Source organism: Anabrus simplex, chromosome 8 (genome assembly GCF_040414725.1).
Source record: "Anabrus simplex isolate iqAnaSimp1 chromosome 8, ASM4041472v1, whole genome shotgun sequence".
NCBI lineage: Eukaryota > Metazoa > Arthropoda > Insecta > Orthoptera > Tettigoniidae > Anabrus > Anabrus simplex.
The window spans coordinates 76,723,957-76,751,592 of record NC_090272.1 but is presented as its reverse complement, the minus strand read 5'-3'; the positions used below and the strand labels follow the sequence as shown (position 1 = coordinate 76,751,592).

The window sequence follows — 27,636 nt, the reverse complement described above, 5'->3', positions numbered from 1 at the left end:
AAACTAGGGAAACCTTGGTACGATCGATGCCAAATAGGTTAGCTAAGATTATAAAGAGGAAAGGAGGACCTACCAAGTACTGAAACATTCACGAAGGATCAAGAAACTGTGTTATGTTAATTCAGACCAATACTTTTTTGGTGGCAAGTGAAAATGGTTGTTTTAAGTGATGGTGTTTTATGGATATGGACTAATTATATTTTTCTTACAATGTACATGTTACACAAGATGATAAATAATAAAGGATTATAGTATATGCCAATTCTAATCATCATTCCCTTCGATTCCACGTCCTCACATGTAGCATATCTCGAGAGACCAATACTTTTTTGAACCACTGAACGTGTATTTATCAACTATGCGCCCGTCATCTAGGTGAGTGGCGCATCTCTTTCTGCCTAATGACTACACATTTGAAACCCTTTAATATCTCCAAAAGTACTCGTCCGATTTGCAAAATAAGCACATAACTGAATTTTTCACTTGATTCTAAATTGTTTTATTGGGTGAAATTAGTGTAGTCCCATTAAAAAAATCCAAGATGAGACCGGTTTCTCGGTGTGATCGAAAGGAATAGGACAGTATTTTATGAGCCCCTTAATACAATTTAAGAATTTGAAAAGAGAGTGACTACAGTAGCTATATCTTTAATAGATCAGAAGATATTTGAGGTGGACAACTTAGCTGAATCACTCTGTATGTATGGAGCATATGTGCGTATGTACTGAAAAGTAGTTCTACCATGTACATTGTACCGAAGAAGTACACAAATCCGATTGTAAAATTGTGAATTATATAATAAATAATAATAATAATAATAATAATAATAATAATAATAATAATAATAATAATAATAATAATAATAATAATAATAATAATAATAATAATAATAATAAGGAAGTGTCTACATTAGAGTAGTTTTCCTACAACCCATAGGTCTACAGTATATACTTTACTCCTCCGTGGAATTTTGAATCTGCCGTAGCTTTTTTAATATTTGAGATACACCAACGATACGCGTTTACAATAGGTGTGGGTGATGCTTTGTGGCATTTTTATTGACACTAATCTTTCAGCTAATATTTATTATTTTTACTTATCACGCCAGTAAGGTAATTATTTACCCAGAAAGATATGACTTGGAAAACTTGTTTGAATAGTTTGTGATATCAGGACCTTCATTAGCTGGTTGATTTTCTTTACATTTTATTGTGATGAATTTTAAGATTTAAAACATTGTTGTTAATATTTTGCCACAGACATGTTCCTTCAGTTACCGACACAATCGACATGTCAAAGAAATCTTCCAGTGAAGTTTAAATTACCGAATGCAGAAAGTGGGTGCTCAGTTTCATTGACACCGAGTGAACAGTTCTCGAAGAAAATGTACCAAAAAACTAGCGGATCGTGAAGAGGAGGAAGAATATATTTATTGAGGATACTCAGACTTCCCTCCCCACTAAATTTGCAATCGCAAGGTGATCTAATCACTTCACTCAGTAGTAACAAATATATTTTTCTGAATCCGGTAGCTTTATTTTACCGGCCTCGGGCTGTAAGGGTTGCGTGCGTGCCGCTTACCTGAAGGCCCTGGTTTTCATTCTCGGCCAGGTCAGAGATTTTTACTTGGATCTGAGGGCTGGTTCGAAATCCCCTCACCATCCTTGATGATTACAATTGAAGAGCTATCTGACGGTGAGATACCGGTCCCGGTCTAGAAAGCCAAGAATAACAGCCGAGAGGATTCGTCGTGCTGACCACATGACACCTGACAATCTGCAGGCCTTAGGGCTAAGCAGCGGTCGCTTGGTAGGCCAAGGCCCTGCGGGGCTCTTGCGCCATGGGATTTGACTTGGTTTTTAGTTTTGTCTTACTCTACTGAACACTCCACCAAGCCTTGCCAACGTAAACTGTCTGAATTACAGCTTAATCTTAGCGAGCTGAAGAGAGGGCCGTGAGCCTTAACTTCGCCACATAAAAAGGCATAAAATAAATAAATAATGACAATATTTTCACAAGAAATTATATTATCAAACCTCCAAAAGCAAACGGAACACTAGGTACCAACAAATAAGCCCAATAGCCACTGTCTTCTGTTCCAAGGATCGAAGCACGCCTGTCGAGTAAGTAAACGTTACAGACATCTTTTAATCTTCTACATAGGCCTACCAGATCGCCTTTTGAAAATTTTCTGGGTACTGAACAAAGCTGGCTACTGCAAGACCTCGAATATTTCGTTAATTAACCCATTCATAATTTTATTTCAGGAATAACATTTTTGAAATATGCTCTCAAGGCATAGTTTTTCGTATAAAGATACTTTAAACATGCATTTTCTTTTCAACATTTTCTGCCATCATCTCTCCTTAAACGTCTTCTAGCCATGCACCCTCGTACATCACTCATTCATTGTTTCTTAGGTCTTCCCTGTTTATCACTACCGTCAGTTTTCCAGTTTAGGATGATCTTTGGAATTCTGTTATCCTTTTTACGACTATCATTTCTTTCACTTTAGAGATTATTATTCTTCCTTGACTTACCGGGCGAGTTAGTCGTGCGGTTAGGGGCGCGCAGCTGTTATCTTGCATCCGGGAGATAGTGGGTTGGAACCCCACTGTCAGCAGCCCTGAAGATGGTTTACCGTGGTTCCCATTTTCACACCAGGCAAATGCTGGGGCTGTACCTTAATTAACACCACGCCGATTCCTTCCCACTCCTAGCTGTTTTCTAATCCATCGTCGCCATAAGACCTAACTGTGTCGGTGCGACGTAAAGCAAATTTTTTAAAAAATCCTCGACTTTCTAGCCACTCTCCTCAAACTCCATCTCTATGGCTGATGATTTCTTCACTTGTTGTTCGTTTATTGTCTATGTTCCTGCTCCATGCAGTTGGAGTGGGGGGTGGGGGTGAGTGTGGGGAAGGCGAGGCTGACTTGCTGGTTTTCCGCCCAAATGGCCGAGGTTCGATTCCAAATCGATGTCGAGCTGGAATTTTCACCTAAAATCGTGTGGTATCAGAAAAGGCATTCGGCCTTAAATATACAGCCAAAATCTAAAATATTTGGAGTGATCTTTAGTTGTCTTCAAGTAGGAGATAGAAGATCAGATTGGTTTGAAACCAAACGAGGTGTCCAGCAGGGAAGTGCCTTTTCACCGCTCCTGTTTATCGCTGTCACGGATCGGATCATAAAACCCATCGAAGAACATTTTAAAGAGCCTAATACTCTAATATTTGAAGGTAATGTTCTGATCTGGGGAGAAAATGAAGCAGAAGTACAGGAGAAATTAAATCTTTGGAATGTCAAGTTTAAAGAATGTGGACTAAGTTAACACATGAGTAAAACAAAAGCTGTTGAAATGGTATACTATGGAAAGGCAACTCTGTTACAATTTGTTTCTAACTTCAAATGCCTTGTAAGCATAACACAAAAATGCAAGGAATACTTAAGAGGACTCAGAAAGCTTCTCAATTTTATTTGCAAGCGAGAAATCTTCTCTGAGGTTATAAGATATCCCAGAAAGCAAAATTGATCATGTTTCATAACTAGTTCATTCCAATTATCATCTATGGACTCGACATACGGTACGTACCCTACATAATAAGTACAATAGTAAAATCCAGTGAATAGAAATGAAATCCATCAGAACGATGAACCAAAAGACCAGGAAAGGCAAGATTAGAAATGAAGCAAACTACCGAGCTTTAAGGAAGACGCAGGCTACAATGGTTTGGGCATGTTATGAGGATGGACAAAACGAGAAAAGCAAAGATTACTTTGGCAAATAAGTGAAGGGAAAGAGGCCATTAGGGAAGCCAAGGAATAGGTTGATAGACACAGTGAAATCGGAAGTCAACAAGAGGAATGCCAAGTGCGAGGATACAGAGGAATAGAAACTATATTTTGTCAGGAAGAAGTGGCGAGTGCTTGTACACTACACCTGGGAAACTGGAGCTGGAAAATGATGATGATGATGATGATGATGATGATGATGATGATGATGATGAGAGTTTCCCTTTCCTGCTCCATACAGCAAGTTGCCTACCTCGAAACGCAAAGGCCCGTCTATACGTAACGTTTTATCGTCAGTCTCGCATGATCAAGTAAGACTGACAGATAAGACTGATACAAGGCACGGATCCGTACTACCCAATCTTCCACTCCAACTTCTCTTCAGTCTTACGGGAATCTCCTTGGATGGAATACTGTTGTAAACAATAATTTCTCTGTGTGCTACTAAACTGAGAGAATCGAGAAAAAAAGTTATGCATCACTCACGGTGGTCTCGAAGATGATTGCTGAATAGAGGAAAATTATCTCGTGTCAATTTACTACACGAGTTACCACAGGGACCAGAAGACTGGGGTAATTATCTGAATATGGATATGGATACTTACTGTAAATTATTAACTCTAGTAATCCCCGAAACAGAAAAACAAGACATTGCTATCACTGAGCACGGGGCACTCACCGCAACATTAAGATTTTTGGCGACGGGCCGGAGCTACAAGGATTTTGAGTTCACAATAATAATTTCTTAACGAGCTCTTAGTCGACTTAAAGTAAATATGTCGAGCTATATGCAAAGTACTGAAGAAGGAATACTTAAATGTACGTGAATTAACTATATAATGTTATAATGTGTTTTCTATTATTTGTGGTTTATTGAAAAATTACTGAAATACAATAATATAAAAGTGATACCTAGAAAATTCTGATTTCTAAGAAAATAAAAAATAGGGAAACATTATTGAAAATTGTATTCTGAAAAAAGAAAATCGTAAGCAGCCACTAGTTCTTGATATAAAAATTGGTAGATAATTAATAACATGTTTAGCTTTACGTCCCACTAACTACTCTTACGTCTTTAAGAGACGCCGAGGTGGCAGAATTTAGTCCCGCAGGAGCTATTTTACGCACCAGTAAATCTACCAACACGAGGCTGACGTATTTGAGAACCTTCTAATACCACCGGACTGAGCCAGGATCGAACCTGCCAAGTCGGAGTCAAAAGGTCAGCACCTCGACTGTCTGAACCACTCAGCCCGTCTGGGCGAAAATTATAATGAATAAAATTATTAGTATGCATTGTTTCACTACATCATCCCATACATAGAAAATAAATGCGAAATGTCTCCAGAGCTCGGCGTAATCACTGAATCTCGAGATTCGTGCATGGACTTTCCATCGCCTGTCGAAATCCCATTGTACCACTGGCGTCTTCTGAACGGATGTAATAAGGAAATCTATGTGATGTGGAACACTTTGCTCCTGAACAACTATTAGGCAGTCCTGAGCGTCGCTCAGTATGCCTTTCACAGTTTGTAATTTTAACGTCCTTATTCAAAGATTCCATTTCGGCCTCAAAGAGCACATCGTTTATGAGCTTTAGCGTTAAGAAATGAGGTTTCCCTTAAAGGCCACGTAATTTATGTGGTACATGTTTTCTATAAGCATCAAAATGAATCTTCAGAATAAAGAGCTTTTAATTTCTCTCCAGCTAACTGCAGCACTTACCGTCCATCTTGCATGAACACAAAACTGTCGCCCATCAGTATTTTGCTAAGTCTTCAAACCTCATTCAGTTTAAGTAAGACTTTGCGTTTGCAGTCCGCACGTAACGTTTGGATGTTCGACCTGGCATGATCTTGGAAGGCTGACGATAAAACATTACGTGTAGATGGCCCTCAAGAGTCATACCTAAACATCGCAGAGGAGGCCGTGCTTGTTGTCCAGATTCGTTCAAACGGCATGGATAGTTAACAGCAAAAGGAGTGCAGACCTTATCGGCTGAAGGATCTCTCCGTCCACTACTGCACGTCGGCAAATTAGACTATCTTTCCTGCCTGTAATGCGTCTAGTGGGACCAGTATTTGGTGTACATAATTGGCAACGCAACCTGTCATAGTGGTGACAGTATAATTTACTGTACGATGAACCGACCATCCGGCCTTCGTGTATCCCCTCAATATGTCCACGTTCATACGAGTCCACCAGTAAGATGGCGTGGTACTCTGATCTGGCTCGTTACAAGCGAAGCTTTAACTTTCCGGCCTATTCTATAGACCTTTTAGGCACTGGGTATGACAGCTACTACAGCCTATATCATGTAATGCAGTGAGTTTCTGCGCTTTCTTTTGACGTGTCAATAAATTCGTTCAGCAGACGTGCATACAAGGAAAGTTGGCGTAAAGAAAATCAGCCTGTTTATCTCAGGCTATCCTGGCAAGCGATATGTGATACATTCGATATTGTGATATCAGTGAGTAAGTCAAGACCGCAACTAAATGTTGAAACAATAAATTTAGTGCGATAACACAACCTCTTTCCTTGAGGGAGTCGTGCTTTGAGCACTCGATTACGCGCACTCAGTACACTACGGAGTACCGTAACGAGTGAACGCATCAACCGATTTAACATATTCTTGTCTCGGTTCGTCCACAATTAGCCTGATAAATATATGACATTATTACGAATACCAGTGCAATTTGTGAATACGTGATTGTGAACATTGACTATTTGCAACATAAGGTTTGGAAAATTGGCGATTCGACTGTCTAAATCAGACATGTTAAGGCCACAAGCTGACTGACAAACTCTGCGTGTACCAGAAACAGCTGTTTACGAGCGCTAGCCCAGGACGTTATCAGATAGCGCAAACCTGGAGGGGTGTACATTACACTTTCATAACTACGTTACTCCGTACAATACATGTATATATTCTTCCCTATAAGACCATACATAATAAAATGTGTTCCGGACGGCTTTTGCATGAAATGTGCCGAACAGCATGTTCTGTAATCAACGAGTACCAGGAAAATATGTAATTACTTTAAAAGTTGTCATAAGCATTGAAGTACAAAATAAGACATGTACTTTTTAGAGGCTTAACATGCTCAACTGTCCTATGAATAATTATGAATCAGAATAATACCGAATACTATGTCGCTACTATTTTTCTATTGCTACCGCTTTTTCCCACACCTGTGGGGTAGCGGGTGCCAACTGCGTCGCACACACATATATATGTATGTATGTATGTATGTATGTATGTATGTATGTATGTATGTATGTATGTATGTATGTATGTATGTATGTATGTATGTATGTGTGTGTGTGTATGTATGTATGTACACTTAAGAAAATTAAAATTGCAACACCATGAAGGCATTGGTCGTGTGTGTTGATTTTCAAGATATGGAACGATGCCATGTAGGTATGTAAACGATCAAAGTTTCAGACCCATTGGATTGTTGCTACAGGTCTCCCCACGTCGCGGAGGAATCAACTCCAGTATACGGACTCTGGTGTAGCGTAGTTGACTTGCAGCCTGTGCAGTGAAGTGTTCCCCGTCAAACATGCCTCAACGACAGAGAAGATCACGCGATCAACAACTATCACCGTTTGAGAGGGTTCGGATAATTGGGCTGTGTGCTGGATTATTGCTAAGGACTGTTGCTGCACGTGTTGGCCGACAGGCATCTACGGTACAACGTGTACGGCAGCAGTGGTCAAATGAAGGCCACACTCGTAGACCTGGCACAGGCCCAGCGCGACGGGCAACTGTGAGAGAGGATCGCTGCATCATTCGGATGGCCCGGATGGAACCCCATGCAACAGCAGCGCAAATTCGAGCAGCTGTGGCACCCCACGTTACGCAACAAACAGTTAGTAAACGCCTGCGTGCAGCTGGCTTACGAGCCCGTGTCCCTGCAGAAGGTGTTCCATTGATCACACAACAGCGACGTGTAAGGCTGGCCTGGTGTTGAGAAAGATCGACGTGGGTCGACGAATGGCATACGGTCGTCTTTAGTGATGAATCGCGCTTCTGTCTTGCCCGCAATGATCGCCGGAATCGTGTGCGCCGACGTACCAGGGAGAGGGGCCGCCCAGATCTTATTGTCGAGAGGCACACAGGGCCAACACCAAGCATTATGGTCTGGGGAGCTATTGGCTTTAATGTGAAATCACAATTAGTGCTTATTGAGGGCACTATGACTGCTCGACAGTACGTTGATAGGGTACTCAATCCAGTATTTGTCCCTATGATGACGAACATTGCTAATGGGATTTTTCAGCAGTACAATGCCCGGGTTCACACTGCACGCATCTCCAGAGAAGTTCTCCACGACATCACAACCTTAGAATGGCCCGCCAGATTCCCGGACCTCAGTCCAATTGAGCATGTGTGGAACATGATGGGTCGACAACTGGCCAACCGTCCTCAGCTACCCATAACTCTGGAACAACTGACCCGTGCAGTGCAGCAAGCATGGGCCACAATTCCTCAGTAAGCGATCCAGGGCCTTATTGACTCCATGCCTCGACGAATTCATCAATGTATTGCAGCTCGTGGTGGGCACATCCTGTATTGATTGTTGTCCAAACTTGCGGTCAGAGGGACCTGAAAGTGTAATCATCAAAGCACAACCGAACACTCGTCCTGCATGTTCAGTTGCAGCAATGTAGCACCACTCCTTCTGGGTGTTGCAATTTCCATTTTCTTCAGTGTATGTAATGTAATGTAATGTAATGTAATGTAATGTAATGTAATGTAATGTAATGTAGATTTGGCCCTGTTTTACGGCCGGATGCCCGTCCTGACGCCAACTCTATGTGGGGGGGGATGTAATTACTATTGCGTGTCCCTGTGGTGGTTGGTAGTGTGGTATGTTGTCTGAATATGATGAGTGTTTTAGGATGGACACATACACCCACCTCTGAGCTGGCTCTGAGCTCAGGGTGATGACACCACAGCGCTAGACCAAATCTGTTGACAAAAAAGGATAATAGATTACGTAACCTCGCTTAAGAACTCAACACCCTGGCTTAACGAACTTCGAAAGGACCTCAAAGACGCGAACATAAGTTCAACAGACATTCTAGAAAGAGACATCTTTAGGCACAAAGTAAACAATTGGGAAGCTACATCAGAGCAACCACAACAAAAACAGTACGCTGGGCTGAGTGGCTCAGACGGTTAAGGCGCTGGCCTTCTAACCCCAACTTGGCAGGTTCGATCCTGGCTCAGTCCGGTGGTATTTGAAGGTGCTCAAATACGACAGCCCCGTGTCGGTAGATTTACTGGCACGTTAAAGAACTCCTGCGGGACTAAATTCCGGCACCTCGGCGTCTCCGAAGACCTTAAAATAGTTAGTGGGACGTAAAACAAATAGCATTATTATTATTATTATTATTATTATTATTATTATTATTATTATTACAAAAACAGTACAGACCAAAGTGGCCGGCAGAACGTAAATAAACCTTCTCGGAAAGAATGAAAACTTATCGGGAAAACAAGAAGAACCCGCAGAAGAAATGATGGAGTTATTTACTTAACGTCTTCTAATATTGATAGAATTCGCTAATAATAATAATAATAATAATAATAATAATAATAATAATAATAAATGGAGCAATTATTATTATTATTATTATTATTATTATTATTATTATTATTATTATTATTATTATTATTATTATTATTATTATTATTATTAAGTGTTGAGTGCATTTATCTTTTGAAACCGAATTTATTGTTAGGGAAGTGATACCTATCCTACCATTTCCTCAATCATCCAACCTTCCATACTACAAAATTAAATCAATCCCAGGAAAATCCGAAAAATTGGGGGATGAAAATAATTTTAAACGGTGGTGCAAGAGTAATGTAATTGATAATTTTTAGCATTTTTCAACGAAGGTACGTAAACGAAACCTAACCCCATTTCTTGTAAATGAGGATTACATAACTTTTATAAACTAAATGGATTAGTGTCATCAATTCCGGTGTGTTTTAAGGTGGCTAGTGCGAAAATTAGTGAACCATACAAATATACTTGTACCTACTCAACAACTCAGATGGATTTGGGGGAGCTGAAATTTTGTTCGATTTTGTTGTTTACTCATTCTATCAGTCAGTTTCATCACCATAAGTTCTATGAAAGATGATAAAAATTTCTATTACCTCCAATATTTGTGTGAGGAGGGCGCCAGTGTCTCCCTCTCGTGCTCGTTCCAGGTACTGCCACTTGATGATCTCGCGAATTTCGTTGCGTTTTTCTTTGTTGAAGCCGTACCTCTCCATGATATGAGGAATAGCTGATGTCTCAAGGAACTGACGAAGATGGGAATATCCTTGGCGCACCAGATCTCCCCACTGGTCTGCGGATACATAACAGTGTTACTTTATAAGTCTACCATAGTTGATAACATATGAGGAAATATATTATTTCTGTGACTAAAATTAGTAAGTTCATTGTAAAAAAAAAATGGTGAGAGATGATCGGAAGATAGGTATATATATTTCCGCACCTAACTTTACAGGGGCAGATTAAAAAAAAAAAAATGTGTGTCTTTTAGTGGATATATAATTCGTGAGTTTACGAGCAAAACACACTAAGTAGTAAATGTTACGTTTGAGAAAAAGAGTGTTTTTAAGGCTTTCACAGTCTTTGATTGTCAATATTTACTATCAGAATAAGAACAAGAATATTTCTCTTTAAAATATGCAGTAGGTTTGTTAGAACATCTAGAATAGCGCTGTAAAGCTGATATTGTATTCATGTATCAAAAATTGATCTCCGAGAAGGAAACCACAATTTAATTTTATCGATTGCGAATACTAAAACATTCAAGCAAATAGAACTTTGGCCGGTCCGTCTCCTTGGCTGAATGGTCAGTGTAATGGCCTTCGGTTCGGGGAGGGGATGCACCGTGTTCGATTCCCGGCCGAGTCAGGGATTTTAACTTCATCTGGTTAATTTCTCTGGCTCTTGGGGCTATTTTTCAATAGTGAAATTACCAGCGTTTTGTTCCAGTGCGGCTGTGGGTTTGTCAGCTGGATTGCTACACATTTCCAAGATGCTGACGGCTAGTGCACCGTTGAGACACCACTACAACTAAATAAGACCAAAAACCAAAAAGCAACGTTTTCATTCTTCCCCTGAAGGGGGAGGCGGGCCTCTTAGATGATAACGCCATCTCTCAGGCCGGGAGATTGTTTACGGTGAAGGAGATGCACGGTGAAGGTGAGGGGACTGGTGGCCGTGCCTATACTAGGAACTGTCCCGGCATTCGCCTTAGTGTAGGAGAATTGAAAACCACGGAAAAGCGTTCTCAGGACACCCGACGATTAGGGCCAGCCGTGAGGTCCAGCCCTGTCCCGTCTCCCGAATACAGAGGTGTAGAGCCGTGGCCACACCTCCTCTGCTCGGTTGACCGGTCGGAATGCAGAGCTGTTGGAGCACGGACCAGCCGTGTCCACTTTGCATCCACCGACCTTAAGACACAACTGCAACCCTCCAGTGTAGGGTAATGCAGTGACGGTGACGAAAACCGCTGTGTAAAATATTTCAAAGTAGAACTTTGGCCGGTCCGTCTCCTTGGCTGAATTGTTAGCGTAATGGCCTTCGGTTCGGGGAAGGGGTGCACCGTGTTCGATTCCCGGCCGAATCAGGGATTTTAACTTCATCTGGTTAATTTCTCTGGTTCTTGGGGCTGGGTGTTTGTGTGCGTCTTAAATTTATAAGATCAATAATTCATCAAGTCAAATAATAATAAGAAAAATACAAAAGTGTAACTGGCTGCATGGTCGATAAGACCGAAAGTCAAAAATCATTTTATAAAATTTTATAAAATAACTTTAGCCGGTAACATTCTGCCATATGAGGTTCAATATTGTGCGAGAAACTTCAGAGAAGGAAACCGTAAGCAATAACGTATTAATGCATTAATGTATTTTACCTGGATGGGATTCATCTCTTGAGACGTAGCAAGAAAATGAAAGTTAAAAAAATTCTGTAATCGAAATTACACAACGACTATCACCAGTGAATAGAGAGAGTGGAAATATCAAAAAGGAAGAAAACTGACTTAATGTGTTTTGCTTGTAAACTTTCGTTACACAGTGAATGGAAACTAATCAAAACACAACTCAATCAGAGAACGTGTAAGTATAACGGACAGGATAATAACTTATTTGGAAGGCAAGATGAAACCTTGAGCGTAACTCTTGTGGCACAGAGTGTCCTTGACCACAGTGTTTGAGAGGAAGCACTTTGGTGTGTTGAAATCGCTTGCTTGCTGACGGGTGATATCTACACCACGCAATTTCAATCTACAGTATAATTACGACAGCATATTGGTACTCACAAAGGGTGACGGCTCCTTCGGCAGTAGTAATTCCCGTCAGAATGGGCATTGCCTGGTAGCTACCAGAGTCCAGCACTTCCTCCGGGTCTCGAGGTAGGTACTGCTCGTTCTCAGGCAAGAACGTGTCGAGAACCGGCAGCACCAAGTCGGACCAGTTACCGTTCTGTGAACATCAAACACATACTGTCAGAATATTTAGCTACTTGCTAATTTAACACATTATTTATTATAGTACAGGATGAATTCCTTACAGCAACTACTACAACTACAAGTGAATGTTTTAATTCCTCCCCTGAAGGGGGAGGCGGGCCTCCTAGACGGCGACCCGTCTCTCAGGCCAGAGATTTGTATCGGAGAAGGAGGTGATGCGATTGCAGGTATCTAAACAAGCGGTATTTACTAAGACATCCCATACTTGTAGCGTTCCACAGTGGATCAAAAACGGATTTAATGACAATCCACAGCCTATTTCCAGTCATTAGACTGGGTCAGGATGGAATGAATGAAGCCCCCTTCTAGCGGCGAAGATAGGAATCGTGCCGACTGCCGAAGCCTGTCGCACTCCTCTGGGACAATGATTGATGACTGACAGATGAACTGAAGTGATATCGGAGAATGTTACTGAAATAAAAGATGACAGGGAAAACCGGAGTACCCGGAGATAAACCTGCCCCTTATCCTCTTTGTCAAGCACAAATATAACATGGAGTGACCGGGATTTGAACCACGGAACCCAGAGGTGAGAAATCGGCGTGTTGCCGCCTGAGCCACGGAGGATCACTAGAAACTGATTTAACTGACGTGAAAATGTGCAGCATCTTAGAACTCGATCGATCCCATGATCCTACGGCATCCATTTAGCTATCATTGTATCACAAAGACAGTAAAGCTAGAGTGCTCAACTACCTAGAATATGTTACTATAAGGAAGTTATTAAATTTCCCTGTGGGAAAATCAAATGATAATAAATATGTTTTTCAGTAAAATGTCTGATGAGATGTTACCAAACAGCCGTGCAGTCTGTGATGTGAAGTATTGATGGGTGGCCATGACGTACAGATCCACGGCCTGTGCAGCTCTCTTTATACAGATTCATGGTTCTGCAGCTCTTTTTATACAGTCTCAAGGTACTGTTGCTAGGTAACACCGCGTAACACATGATGTTATATGATACTGTTTCGTTAAGCAAATTTTCAGATGACTCACAGCTGTAAGAACAAAGCGGAGGTGGGGCAGGTTTTTCTTCGGGTACTCTGGTTTTTTTTTGCTAGTTGTTTTACGTCGCACCGACACAGATAGGTCTTACGGTGACGATGGAATAGGAAAGGGCTAGGAGTGGAAAGGAAGCGGCCGTGGCCTTAATTAAGGTACAGCCCCAGCATTTGCCTGGTGTGAAAATGGGAAACCACGGAAAACCATTTTCAGGGCTGCCGACAGTGGGGTTCGAACCTACTATCTCCCGAGGTACTCTGGTTTACCCTATCATCTTTCATTTCAGCAACACTCCCCAATATCATTTATCTCATCTGTTAGTCATTTATCATTGTCCCAGAGGAATGCGACAGGCTTCGGCAGCCGGCGCAATTCCTATCTTCGCTGCTAGATGGGGCCTTCATTCATTTCGTTACTGATCCGGTCAACAGGCTGTGGATTTTCACTTTTTGTCATTTTCCCAGCTCTAACACATATTTATATCAATAATTTGAGCTGTTAATGTTCTGCTGTCGGATACCCATGCCCATTTAGATATAGGAGTTCTCAGAATTTCAGTATGCGGCAAAATAAACAATGTTGAAATTAACAGCAAGAAACGTCATTATAAGATGCGAGATAACGACGGCAACTCGTATCTAACAGCGTCGGTACAGCCTGTGTTTAAAACGTTCAACCTCACGTCTCATGCATAGCTTATGACTGTCCTGTGGACTGTCAGGGATGTTGATGAAACATTGCCACAAGGACATAAGAAATGACGTTACCTTCTCTCGTAACTCGGCAGTAGCATTTCCGTCAGAATGGGGATTGCCTGGTAGCAACCATAATCCAGTAATTTTGGTCCCGAGATAGGTATGGCTTGTTTTCAGACCGGTCAGAGGAAAACGGTTTCTTTAACATGTACTGAATGAAGAGAAAGCCGACCCAGAGGGTTTAACGATCAAATTACCGACATCGATAGCTGCAGTCGCTTAAGTGCGGCCAGTATCCAGTATTCGGGAGATAGTAGGTTCGAACCCCACTGTCGGCAGCCCTGAAAATGGTTTTCCGTGGTTTCCCATTTTCACACCAGGCAAATGCTGGGGCTGTACCTTAATTAAGGCCACGGCCACTTCCTTCCCACTCCGAACCCTTTCCTGTCCCATCGTCACCGTAAGACCTATCTGTGTCGGTGCGACGTAAAACAACTAGAAAAAAAAGGGATCAAATTCATGTTTAACTCCCTTCAGAAGCATCATGTCTCATGTAACCATATATGCTAGCCCGCTGAACACTCGCTCACACATCCAAGCCGGTCAAGGAGCGTCACCCGTCCTACGGCGAGGGCTGCTCTGGGTCTGAGCGTTTAGGAATTGAGAAATATTGAAGAATTGAGTATTAGAAGGGTACTAACTGAATTTTCGTCACTTTTCAGGGGAGCAAAACGAAAGTTTATAAAAATCTTTGAACATTGAATTTTCACGACCGCAATCGAAATCGACCTTCATTATGTCCGGTTGGCCATTTTTGTTCTTTACTTAACATCTCTTAATACGAACTATATGTAGGTAACACGACCTAATAAGCTGCCTCTGTGGATCCGTGGTAGTGTGTCGGCCTCCGAATTCCAAGCTAGCGAGTTCAAACCCGGCAGAGGTAGTCGGATTTTTGAAGGGCGGAAAAAAGTCCATTCGATACTCCATGTTGTACGATGTCGGCATGTAAAAGATCTCTGGTGACACATTTGGTATTTACCCGACAAAATTAATTACATCTCAGCCATAGACGCCCAAGAGAGATCCGGTTTACTCTGTCTGCCATCTAGCGGACCTAGAGTAAAACGGAACGTCGAAATTGACTAGCAGACAGCCAGATGGCGTCAAATCGAAATGTCTGCACACGGTAGCTGAGGCCATACGATTATTATTATTATTATTATTATTATTGTTATTATTATTATTATTATTATTATTATTATTATTATTATTATTACGACCTAATAGTCTGAAAGTCGATTTCGTTTATAAAATCTGTGACACAATATTTTTAGGACATTTAGATCTATAAGGTAGGGGGACCATATTTCATCCCCTTGACAAATCTGGACTTGTAGAAATTCAGAAATCTTATGGACAAGGCTAGAAATTTGTATATATATATATATATATATATATATATATATATATATATATATATATATTACTGAATATATTCTCCACTTACGGGCAAGATACAAAGTAACTGTCATGACGTAGCGTAGTCAATATTTGACATAAATATAAGCACTACAAGTACTAAACTACCAAATACGTGTTCGTAATTTCGTCTCTCACCCAATTTATGAAAATTACAATTAATTTTAATACATTTTTCCTTTCTAACCTTACCAAACACTTTCTCTCTAATAAATTACTTGAAGGCCACTTATGAAAAATGTTTTCTTGGTATTACTTTTAACATAGTCTTTCAGGGTTGCTCGTGGGATGTTAAACGCTTTACTTGTACGTTTGTAACCCATTATCTTGTCCCCCACTGCCTTAATAGTCTTTTTCATAGCCTCCTTATCCCACTGCTTGAGTTTTCCCATCTGAAAATAGTAAATAACTCCATAAATAATAAAATGAAGGGTGATGAAATTACGAACATTCCCTGACTTATTACAATGGCCGCTACAGAAACTCACGCCAACCACCTAACTGTAGTGACTACACGCTAGGACATACACCACACGACTGAAATGCAGTCCAGTATTTCATACACGTATCAGCGCTCACTCTGGGAATAACAAGTTCTTGATTTTAATGCTGCACTAACGCAACTCAGCATGAAAAATGAATCTTTTATACACGGAAACTAAACGTGATGCACACAACCAACTCTTGCAAGACAACGGGATGACACTACGCATGCACGCGCGGATAAACATTCGGTACCAACCGTGCAAACTAGAAATCCCTAGGGGGGACGAAATTAGGTGCGGGGGCAGAATTTGGCCCCTACCTTGTATTTTATAGAACTATGCTACTGGTTTCTTTTTAAAGCATACATAGTAGCGTGTGGCCTCCGAAGAGGCCTGTTGCAGGTCTTTCGAGCTGACACCGTTTAGGAGACCTGCGCGACTATGCGGATGGGGTCCTACCTACGATGATTCTAATGATTAAGACGTCACACAGACCTAGCCGCCGAGCCATCGAAATTAACCAATTTAGGCTAAACTCTCCGTTCCGACCTGGAATCGAACTCGGGACCCCTTGGGCCAAAGGCCAGCATGCTAACGATTTAGCATTATATATTATTTATTAACAATATAAATACTGTGACAATATTATGCAGCTATGGGATTATACAGACAGTAACTGTACACGATAGAAAAATATGACAATATGTAAAAATATGTACATTTCCTATTTTTATATGTTTCATAAAATATATAGTGATATTTGTAGCACACTTTATTGCTAATACAAACTATTACAGTTTTTTTGGTACTTATTTAACGTCGTACTAACACGTCGAAGGTTTTCGGCGACGGAAGGATGGGAAAGGGCTAAGATTGGGAAGGTAGCGGACGTGGCCTTAATTAAGGTACAGCCTCGGCATTTGCCTGGTGTGAAAATGAAAAACCACGGAAACATGTTCTCAGTGCTGCCGAGAAGGGGATTCGAATCTTCTATCTTCCGAATGTAAGCAATTATATGTTTCTAGCACCTACTAAATGTACGTAGTTCCCACTGTCTTTCCTTTGATCTTCATCCGTGACTGTGCTCTCTTATTTCTTAGTGTTTCCTCTTCTGCTAAGAAATCATTCCAGAATTCCAATCTCTTGTTCGTAGACACAAATTCCATTTTTTCCCGAGATATTTTATTCTAGATGGATTTGCTCGTATTTACAGATAGTTCCCTTCTAATCCTGTACAAGAGGTAATGCTCCCAAACCAAGAATTTGTATTTTAAAGTCTTAAAAGTGCTCTAAAAAGATGGCGTATGATACTTAACTAATCAAGTACGTAAGAAAATATCTTTAACTCATTTTTCCTAAAATGACAGCACCCTTCTAGTACCAAACCCTTCAACTGAGAATAAAGTATAATTTGGGCAGTTAATATATTTTGAACAGTGTGTCACTGAAAATTTGATACTCACGTTGTACTGGGATTCGAAAGCTCGAAGAATCTCGGCGACGGATTTTCCTCGTAAGCACTGTAGCACAGCTTCTGTACTGCTACCAAGACAGCCCAGGCTGCGGACAATGTCCATAGAAGCGTTGCTGGAGTGCTGGGCTCGTGTCCAAGGTGATGTTACGCTCCCGGACATCAGAATGGCTCGATGAAAAGTACCTGCATCAAGAAACAGGAGTTCAAAGAACAAATTAAAGTGGTTGTTCTGAAAATGAAATAAAAGCTGTAATTACAGTTGCATGCGTTTCCTGTCGCCTGTAGACCTTTCTAAATACCACCCGAATTCACCACGATTCCAGATCGGTACACATAAATTGGAAGCCGAGCGGCTTGTTCTCTATGCTAGTGTGCCCTAGCAATCGCCTCGCCAACTTATTTCATGTAACTACATGATATAAAAGAAGTAAGTGATTTTAAGTCAATCGTACATAAAAATATAGAGCGTTCTTTACGTGGTATATATTATGCAATAGGAAGTTAGCCTTGAATATTTACATTTTTGATAGCATTGTTTATTCCGCTTTTCCCATAATTGGAGATTGCCTAAACTGACAAAGCATATAAGTGAATTACATTATTTATATGCTATTTTATTTAAAAGAGACAAAAATGGAGCACTTGCAGTTTAAGACAGGACCTCTCTGTGCACGGTGCAAAAGAGACGACTTCGCTTGATTGACCAGAGTGCAGACCCCCACTCCTCGATTTGGAGCAATAACGCTGTCTCTCTCTTTCCCCACGCCTGTCTCGCTCGCTCCGCCTGTCTCCCTCTTCCTCACTTGCTCCGTAGCGCTCCAAATCCGAGCTGAGTTGAGCTGAGCTTAGCCGAGTAGCCCAGAGACGAAGCGTTGGTCCAAGGCGAGCCGAGCCGAGAGGAACCGATGCACTGTGCACAGGAACTCTGCGCCGCAATTTGCACGCGTGAGATTTTAGGCATTTGAGAGACCCTGGTTTAAGATGATATCCTTAACATAATTGATTTGGATTAGTTTGTTGAAATATTACAACTGCAATTGTGTCATGATTTTTCAGACGGCGACAATTCCTCAACACCTACATAGAAGATTCCTCTTTTCCATGATTTGCCCTTGAAATCGACTCATTTCCAAAATTTATTATATTTTATTTGCAAATTGAGTATATTCCTGAGGTAGATATAAGTTATCTGTGAAGTAAAACTAAGCGTAGGCATATTATTCTGAATGTTTGGTGAACTACTAATTTTGAAATTAGAAAATAAAACCAATAAAACTAAACATCTTGAAATAATAATAATAATAATAATAATAATAATAATAATAATAATAATAATAATAATAATAATAATTACGAAACGAAAAAAATAATAGGTTGGTGCAAGCCACCCTGCACAACACCACTTTCAAAGTTAAGTTAAGAGGTCAATTATCAGAGAGCTTCACAATCAAAACAGGGGTGAGGCAAGGAGATGGTGTCTCATGCATATTATTTAACTATGTCCTGGAAAAGATCATAAGAGAATGCCCCAGGTCATTACCTGAGAACACCGGATTAAGGATGGGGTTTAAATCAGACAACCTGAGGTTTCCATGCTTGGCCTTTGCTGATGACCTTACTTTATTAGCAAACGACATGCATGAAGCCACTATGCAGCTTCAAACACTGCACTCTATAGCAGCTAAAGCGGACCTCGTGATCAACATTGGAAAGACCGAGTTTATCACCAACATCAAAGATGCTCCTACAACAATGGGAGTCAGTGATAGCATATCAAGAGAGCAAAAAATGTGAAGTACCTCGGAGAGTGGATATCGGAGGACCTAAGTGAAACGATGGCTCTTGAACAAAGGAAAATCAAATTAGACAAGGCCTACCATGCCTGCAGAAAACTGTATGCCTCAAAGCATTTATCAAAGAATGTAAAACTGAGACACTATAATGCAGTAGTCAGACCATCAGTCCTCTACGCATCAGAATGTCTATCCCTAACTAAAAAGACCCCACTGAGAGCCCTGGAAGTGCAAGAACGGGAATTCCTGAGAAGAATAATAGGGCCGAGGATCCTGCCAGATGGAAGGCGATGGTACAACCCAACAATGAGCTCTACCAGCATCAAGAAAACCTCATAGACGCCATCAGAAGGAAACGTCTGACTTTCTATGGACACTTACGCAGAATGGATCCTAATAGATTATCCCATAAGATCTTCAAGGTTGCTAACAAAGGCAAAGCTACTGGATTCCCCTGGAATAAGCAAGTGGACAAAAATCTTGCAGAGCTTAATATTAATCAAGCCACCATAACTAACAGGAATGCATACCGTTTAATGGTCAAAACTAAACCTTTCCTAACATCCCTTACATCAGCTAAACAAAGGAGCCGGAACTGGTCAGAGGAGCGCAAGAAAGAATTCAGCGATAAAATGAAGGAATACTGGGCCAACAGGAAGGCTCAAGAGGCCACTAAGAACACAATCCAGTACGCTAAAAGGGGCAGACGACGACAAAAACACAGAACACAAGCACCGTGGTCCACAGATGGCCTAAACCCAAAGAAAAGAATTAGTCACTTATAGTAGTGTGATAGTTAAGTAAAACTGAAACATAATTAAACAAGAACAAGAAGAATAACAACAAGAACAACAACAAGCAATTCCATGGAAAGAAAATATTACAAGAAATACTACTAGTTTAACATTCTAAATTCAGCATCATCATTACAAATTCACACGTACCTTGAGTATTTCATAATTTTACACTATGAATTATAGTAGACTGGCAGACCAATTACTGTTATCTTAGCATTGCAAATACAGCACGTTCATATACAAATTCACACATTAAAAAACTCCATGGCGCAACAGTACCGAAGGGCCTTGGCCTACCAAGCGACCGCTGCTCAGCCCAAAGGCCTGCAGATTACGAGGTGTCGTGTGTTCAGCACGACGGATCCTCTAGGCCATTATTCTTGGCTTTCTAGATCAGAAAATTCACACATACCTTAAATAATTCAGATGGCTTAATATTACAATTTACAGTGGGTTGAGCGTTGCATTAAAATATGACACCATCACATAGAAATTTACACACAGTTTACAGAATGCTGTAGTCTGTTCTTGAAGCACCTTAGATTTTTGGGAAAAGGTTCTAAGGCAGCTGCAGGTAATGCATTTCAAATCATCAATTTTCCGATTTAAAAACGAATATTTACCATAGTTTTCTGCGATCTACTTTTTTCTTTATGCGGATGATGTGTGCTACTTATCTAACAGGACTTTTCTAGTCGATTGTTCAACTCTGCTCAAGCTCGCTTATTCGTATGGGCACATAACCGTGTTCGTTTCCTTCTAGTCCCGAGTGTCTTCCACCTAAGTTTTTCTATCATACTTGTCACACTACTTCTGGGATTAAAATCGTTTAAGGACGAACCTTGCAGCCTTTTGCTATACCATCTCAAGTGCCTTATGGAGTCCTATTTGGTATGGATCTCATACGGCTGCTCCATATTCCGGGACTTGCCGAATGAGTGATATAACCCTGCGCCTTCGCCTGGGAAGTGCTGCCCTTTAGCACCCTCATCAAGAAGTGTAAGGACGTGTACGCTTTAGAAATTACACTTCCTACGTGGGTGTCCTATTTTAGATCTCTCTTTACGTGGATTCCTAGGTAACTGCATGAGTATCGAGCTCGATAGCTGCAGTCGCTTAAGTGCGGCCAGTATCCAGTATTCGGGAGAGAGTAGGTTCGAACCCCACTGTCGGTAGCCCTGAAGATGGTTTTCCGTGGTTTCCCATTTTCACACCAGGCAAATGCTGGGGCTGTACCTTAATTAAGGCCACGGCCGCTTCCTTCCCACTCCTAGCCCTTTCCTGTCCCATCGTTGCCATAAGACCTATCTGTGCCGGTGCGACTTAAAGCAATTAGCAAAAAAAAAAAAAAAAAAAAAAGTTGCATGAGTCGCTCTCTATAGGTGCGTCCGATCCAAGACAATATTGAAAGAACCCTTGCTTATGTTTCCCATTCTTATGAGACTACATTTTCGAGAATTTATTTTCATTTTGTTATCGAGTGCCCACTTACGGGGTATATTTAGATCGGTTTGTAATAACCTATTATTGCCATCATTCTATGTTTTCTGTATATTATGCAGTCGTCCGCATACAATCTGGATTCACTTCGAATTTAGTTTTGCAGACCGTTTATAAATGCCGAAAATAGGAGTGGACCTATAACACTACCCTTTACTACTCCCGACGTTATAGAAACTTCATCTGAGTATTTACTTCTTAACTTTACCCTGCAAATGATGCTACAATATGCACTCTTCATCAACACGATCTTCCTCACTTCTGACTGAAATCTACCATTGTAAACAACAACATTTACTGTTGCGTATATTAATCAAGAAAACCAGGGACAGTCGTGCTGCAATAGATCTTTATGGTTCGGTAAAGAAGGCGTTAGCAAACTACTTGATTCACCTTCATGCCTTGTAGGGCTTTTTAGTGACACTGCTATCGGATTTTGCGCTTTCTCCTATAATCTTTTTGGTAGAATTTGAGGACCCAATCATCCTCTGGGCTGAAGATTTAAGGGTAAGGGAACCGGGAAGTGTGAAACGATAGGAAAATATAACTTTCGATGTCTAGTTACATATCTCCGAAACTAAAAGAGGCACTTCCTTCAATGTTCTTTTGGTATATTCAGAATACATTAGTAATTATTTGGGTATAATATGAAGCTTGTATGTTTAATATTTTGTGTTAGAAGGAACATTATTTAAGTAATATTTTTTAAAATACTGTTAAAATTTCCTTAAATGATGTACCTTTCTTTCTGAGAAAATACTCAAACCAGTCCCAATAAACTTTGAATGCGTAATATTCAAACCTTCTTTGAACTGCTGAACTTAAATTGTTCTCCTATTGTTTTACAGAAGTTGAAAACGTACTTTTTATACCCTAGTTGAAAACTGACATTTTCTGTAAAATTTTCAGTGCTCTTCAAGCTGGCTTCCATAAACTAATCAAGATATCTGATTAAATTTACTTCCATAAGCAGATATATTTAGTGTGTAAATGACTACCAAGTGTCGAATACACTAATGTGATAGTCTCTAAGAAAAAGGTACACAAACTTTCAAATAATATGACTTGCGGAAAATCCGAAATAATGTTTGACTGTACCTGGCATCTAATGATATTCAGCGTGCAGAGTTATGTTTAAACCTAATTTATGGCCTCAGATATAAATTCAGCACAATAATTGATACACCAAATTGTCCAGGAAAGATTAGCAAAATGTTTAAGCTCAGAATAGAAAATTGAAATTTTTGAGAATATCACACTTCCCGGTTCCCTTAACAAAATAATTGAGTACTGTGTGTGCAAGTAAATGGCGATATTTTTCTATTGATTTTGTAAGACATTTATTTACTTTTTCTACTAGATCAAGGAATATGATCTTTGTTTGGGCTTGTCTATTCTTCTGATATTCTATAATAGCTATACAGATTATGTAATTAAAATATGTAATAAATGTTAATACATATGTTAATGAGAACAAAATCTATTAGAACTAATAATAGATCCCAGATTCGAATGACTTATAATGGTTGAACGCGACGAGCAGTTATAGTTGAATGGTCCCTGGGGACGGAGACGTTACAGAAAGCACGGCCACTGACATAGCACTAATTGGTCGTAGACTGACCCGCAACACACTGCTACATAATGTGATGCAATGAGATGGCCTACACGGGGCTGCTAATAATGAACGTTGATGTACTCGGAACATACCCGCTGGCGTACAAACGACACTGCATCAAATTCACATTTTGTTATAGGGCACGCTGTGTGATGAGTCTGCCAACACAAAAGTTGGCTGATAAATTGCAATTATAGCAGTAAATAAATAAATAAATAAATAAATAAATAAATAAATAAATAAATAAATTAGAAACTAAAAATATCTATCATAGGTTTGTATTCAAACTTGCTATTTTTACCCATCGTTGGGGTTAGCTTTTGTAATTTCAGCTGTAATGCCATGTGGTGGAGATGAGTGGCAGCAGGAGAGGCAAAGCACACCTCTATTAACAACATTAGTCAGTCAGTGTAATGTTATTGTTGATAATGTAATAATTTTTCTCTCTTACAGCTGGATGCTACTAGGGCATTCACATTTCTCTCGCTCTTTTATGATACCATTTTACCCTAATTCTTTGCGTGATCTTTTTTCACGTTTTCCTTGTTATTTCAATAGTCATCTTCATTACTTTCCAGATGATTAGGGGCTGATAACTACGCACTTTTGCAGCTTATGAAAACAATCCCGGTAACAGTTCGTTACCATGACAACTGTCGCTCGCTGTATGTTCAGTCCTTGTCGCGTTCCTCCACGGGTTTGGGTATGAAGTGAGATGAAATTTTGTAGTAAGTTTTTTCAACCGTATTCCATTACTGACGTTAAAATCATCAGAGCTGTTAATGAGATGAAATTAATGTCGTGATGTATGACAGTAGGAAGAGAGAGGGTGAAACCCGGTACCAACACATAGCCTGCTCCTGTCGAATTATATCAAAAGTTCTGCTCAAGGCTTATAACAGATGAAAATGAAAAGGAAATGGCGTATGGTTTTTAGTGCCGGTAGTGTCCGAGGACAAGTTCGGCTCGCCAGATGCAGGTATTTGGATTTGATACCCGTAGGCGACCTGCGCGTCCTGAGGATGATATGATGATGAAGACGAAACGTACCGCCAGCGCCCGTGCTAGTGGAATGAACCAATTATGGTTAAAATTCCCGATCTTTCCGGTAATTGAACCCTGTGACTAACCATTCAGCAATGGAGCCGGACTCTGACGGACGAATCACCATCAACAGCATCATATGAACACGGTAAGGAACTGAACTGAATCCAGGCGTTTTGCACGCAATCAAGTGATTAGAAATTGTATTCTACCATCCCTCCTACCTAGCCAGCCAACATTCTGATGGTGTCACCGTAATGTTTTCCAACATTGAATATGGATAAACTCGGACAGAAGAGTGTATTCAGTGACGGCATTTGTTAACTTCAGGTCTTAATTCCAGCTTCTACAATCTAAATTGGCCCACCAGTATGCGGTTTGTTAGTTGAGTTCGCTCTCCATTTCTAGAAGTCATTTTTCTGTCTAACTTGTCCCACTCTCGCTAAGTCTCGACAGTAAGTTGTTTAAATCATTTTATCCACCCTTTAACAATTTTTTTCTTTCCAAGTACCATCAATGTTTGTTGTTGTTTCATATAACAGTTATGGTGCATCTTCTACGATAGATATATAAAGTCTTTATTGTCCATAACGGCCGGCCCCGTGGTGTAGGGGTAGCGTGCCTGCCTCTTACCCGGAGGCCCCGGGTTCGATTCCCGGCCAGGTCAGGGATTTTTACCTGGACCTGAGGGCTGGTTCGAGGTCCACTCAGCCTACGTGATTAGAATTGAGGAGCTATCTGACGGTGAGATAGCGGCCCCGGTCTAGAAAGCCAAGAATAACGGCCGAGAGGAATTGCCGTGCTGACCACACGACACCTCGTAATCTGCAGGCCTTCGGGCTGAGCAGCGGTCGCTTGGTAGGCCAAGGCCCTTCAAGGGCTGTAGTGCCATGGGTTTTTTTTATTGTCCATAACGAAGTTAGGGCTGCTGGACCTATCTGTACACCAGCGATTTGTGAAGTCTACCTAATGACGGGTGAGATTATGGTGAGTCAATAATAATAATAATAATAATAATAATAATAATAATAATAATAATAATAATAATAATAATAATAATAATAATAATAATAATAATAATAATACAAAGTATTGCAGGTAAATGTAAACAACATATCACTGTATAAGAAATCCAAATACCGGTCGTACGAAGGCTTCACTTTCGTTCATTAGTGGAAGTACTGTATGCTCATAGTTCCCGTTCACCCTAGACATGAGATAAACGTTCGTTGATCTATTTCTTTTGAAACCTTCTATTTATATCCAGGATGGCGTTCTTGCGAATTCTGATCGTTGTAGGAAACCGTTCTTCCCCACTGTTACTTGGTGTTCATAATGAAAGGTACTCACCTCCCGTACGTGGAGACGCCAAGTGAAACAGCACGCTTGTCGCCCCTGCTGAGTGGCCCATCAGGGTAACGGAGCGGGGATCGCCTCTGAAACTAGCGATGTTCTGTTGTACCCACTGAAGAGCGAAGTACTGGTCCAGCAGACCCAGGTTCCCTCTTACTAGGCTGTCGTTGAGGCAAAGGAAACCTGAAAGCATAAATACATGCTGTATAAAACACAGTCATTATTGTTCTTGTAGGTTTAGTACACGAATTCTCCACAACGTTAAGGGTGTTAATATGTCTTTCTTAATCTGCTTACCCTCCAGGGTTGGTTTTTCCCTCAGACTCAGCGAGGGATCCCACCTCTACCGCCTCAAGGGCAGTGTCCTGGAGCGTGAGACTTTGGGTCGGGGGATACAACTGGGGAGGGAACCAGCACCTCGCCCAGGCGGCCTCACCTGATATGCTGAACAAGGGTACTTTTGGGGGATGAGAAGATTGGAAGGGATATACAAGGAAGAGGGAAGGAAGTGGCCGTGGCGTTAAGTTAGGTACCATCCCGGCATTTGCCTGGAGGAGAAGTGGGAAACCACGGAAAACCATTTTGAGGATGGCTGAGGTGGGAATCGAACTCCCATCCACTCACTTGACCTCCCGAGGCTGAGTGGACCACGTTTCAGCTCTCATACCACTTTTTAAATTTTATGGCAAAGCCGGGAATTGAACCCGGGCCTCCGGGGGTGGAAGCTAATCACACTAACTACTACACCACAGAGGCGGACCAGTTAGTAGTTAAACAGCATTAGACGCTAGTAAAGGTTTGTTTCCATTCCTTTAGTCAATCGATTGTAATTTTATAAACGGAAACATTTATAAGTTCTATATGGATGGTAATCTCTGGAAATAGTCTACCGATTTAAGAAATTATTTCACCATTATAAAGTCCGGCTCCATGGATAAATGGTTAGCGTGCTGGCCTTTGGTCACAGGGGTCCCGGGTTCGATTCCCGGCAGGGTAGGGAATTTTAACCATAATTGGTTAATTTCGCTGGCACGGGGGCTGGGTGTATGTGTCGTCTACACCATCATCTCATCCTCATCACGACGCGCAGGTCGCCTACGGGGTTCAAATGAAAAGACCTGCATCTGCGGAGCTGAACTTGCCCTCAGACACTCTCGGCACTAAAAGCCGTACGCCATTTCAGTTACCATTATAAAGCTTATTTCTTCCAGCTTATTATAGGATAGATTATATGGGGAGTAGGTAGTTTGAGAAAAATAGAGCAAATCGGAAAAAATTGTGCATCTATTAGTCCCGTTAAGGGGAGTCATGACTGAAATTTTGAACTTGTACAGTTTTCCAAATTTGAAACACAATAACATATTGCAAAGTAGATCTCCCACAATAAATTTGGAGTCAATCAGTTAACGGTTCGCAAAGTTATTGACAAATAATTTGTGTATGTTGCGTGGAAAATGTTTATTTCGGCACAGTTTTCAATTTGTTGGGCTATTCTTTAGCAGACTTGTCAAAAATACTCATATATTTAAGAAAAATTACGGAATTTGCCGTCAGGTAAAAACTATTGGAGATGTATTTTTCAATTTTTGAATATTCATTCAATAGGCAAAATTCTACTTTCGTGCTATTTCAGGGGTAAAAATATGAAGGTAATATTCAAATGATAATAACATTCAGAACTACTTTAAAATCTATACTTATGCAAACATTCTTCGAAATTTTCGGATGAATGCGATAAGAACTCTGGCAAAGAGCTGGAAGGGTTTTAAGATAGATAAAAGCAATGCAATTTTTAAGAAACATACTTGCTTTAAAACTGACCTGGAGTGTAAATTCCTTCCTCAGATGTCTTTCTCCTCTTACACACACCGTAGGCCAATTACAAGGTAAAATATTCTATCGGTATAATTGAAATGGTTGGCAGTCCGAAAGAATGTTAACGCTAATTTTGTCTGAGAGCGCGAGATGCAGCGGCGGGGGCTTGTTCTACGCCGAACCACTGCCCTTTAAATCCAGAATTTCGACCTT

The 27,636-nt window shown here is 40.7% G+C and overlaps 1 protein-coding gene across 1 annotated transcript in view; it reads right to left on the bottom strand.

Moving 5' to 3' along the window:
• Window positions 1-27,636, bottom strand: part of LOC136879303 (acylcarnitine hydrolase) — a 221,895-nt gene that overhangs the window by 50,522 nt on the left and 143,737 nt on the right. Inside the window, exons 10-13 of the mRNA XM_068229051.1 lie at window positions 25,606-25,791; window positions 17,493-17,686; window positions 12,156-12,318; window positions 9,970-10,166 (exon numbers count right to left, since the gene is read on the bottom strand). Of these exons, the coding sequence (XP_068085152.1) occupies window positions 9,970-10,166; window positions 12,156-12,318; window positions 17,493-17,686; window positions 25,606-25,791 (740 nt within the window). The remainder of the gene's footprint in view (window positions 1-9,969; window positions 10,167-12,155; window positions 12,319-17,492; window positions 17,687-25,605; window positions 25,792-27,636) is intronic.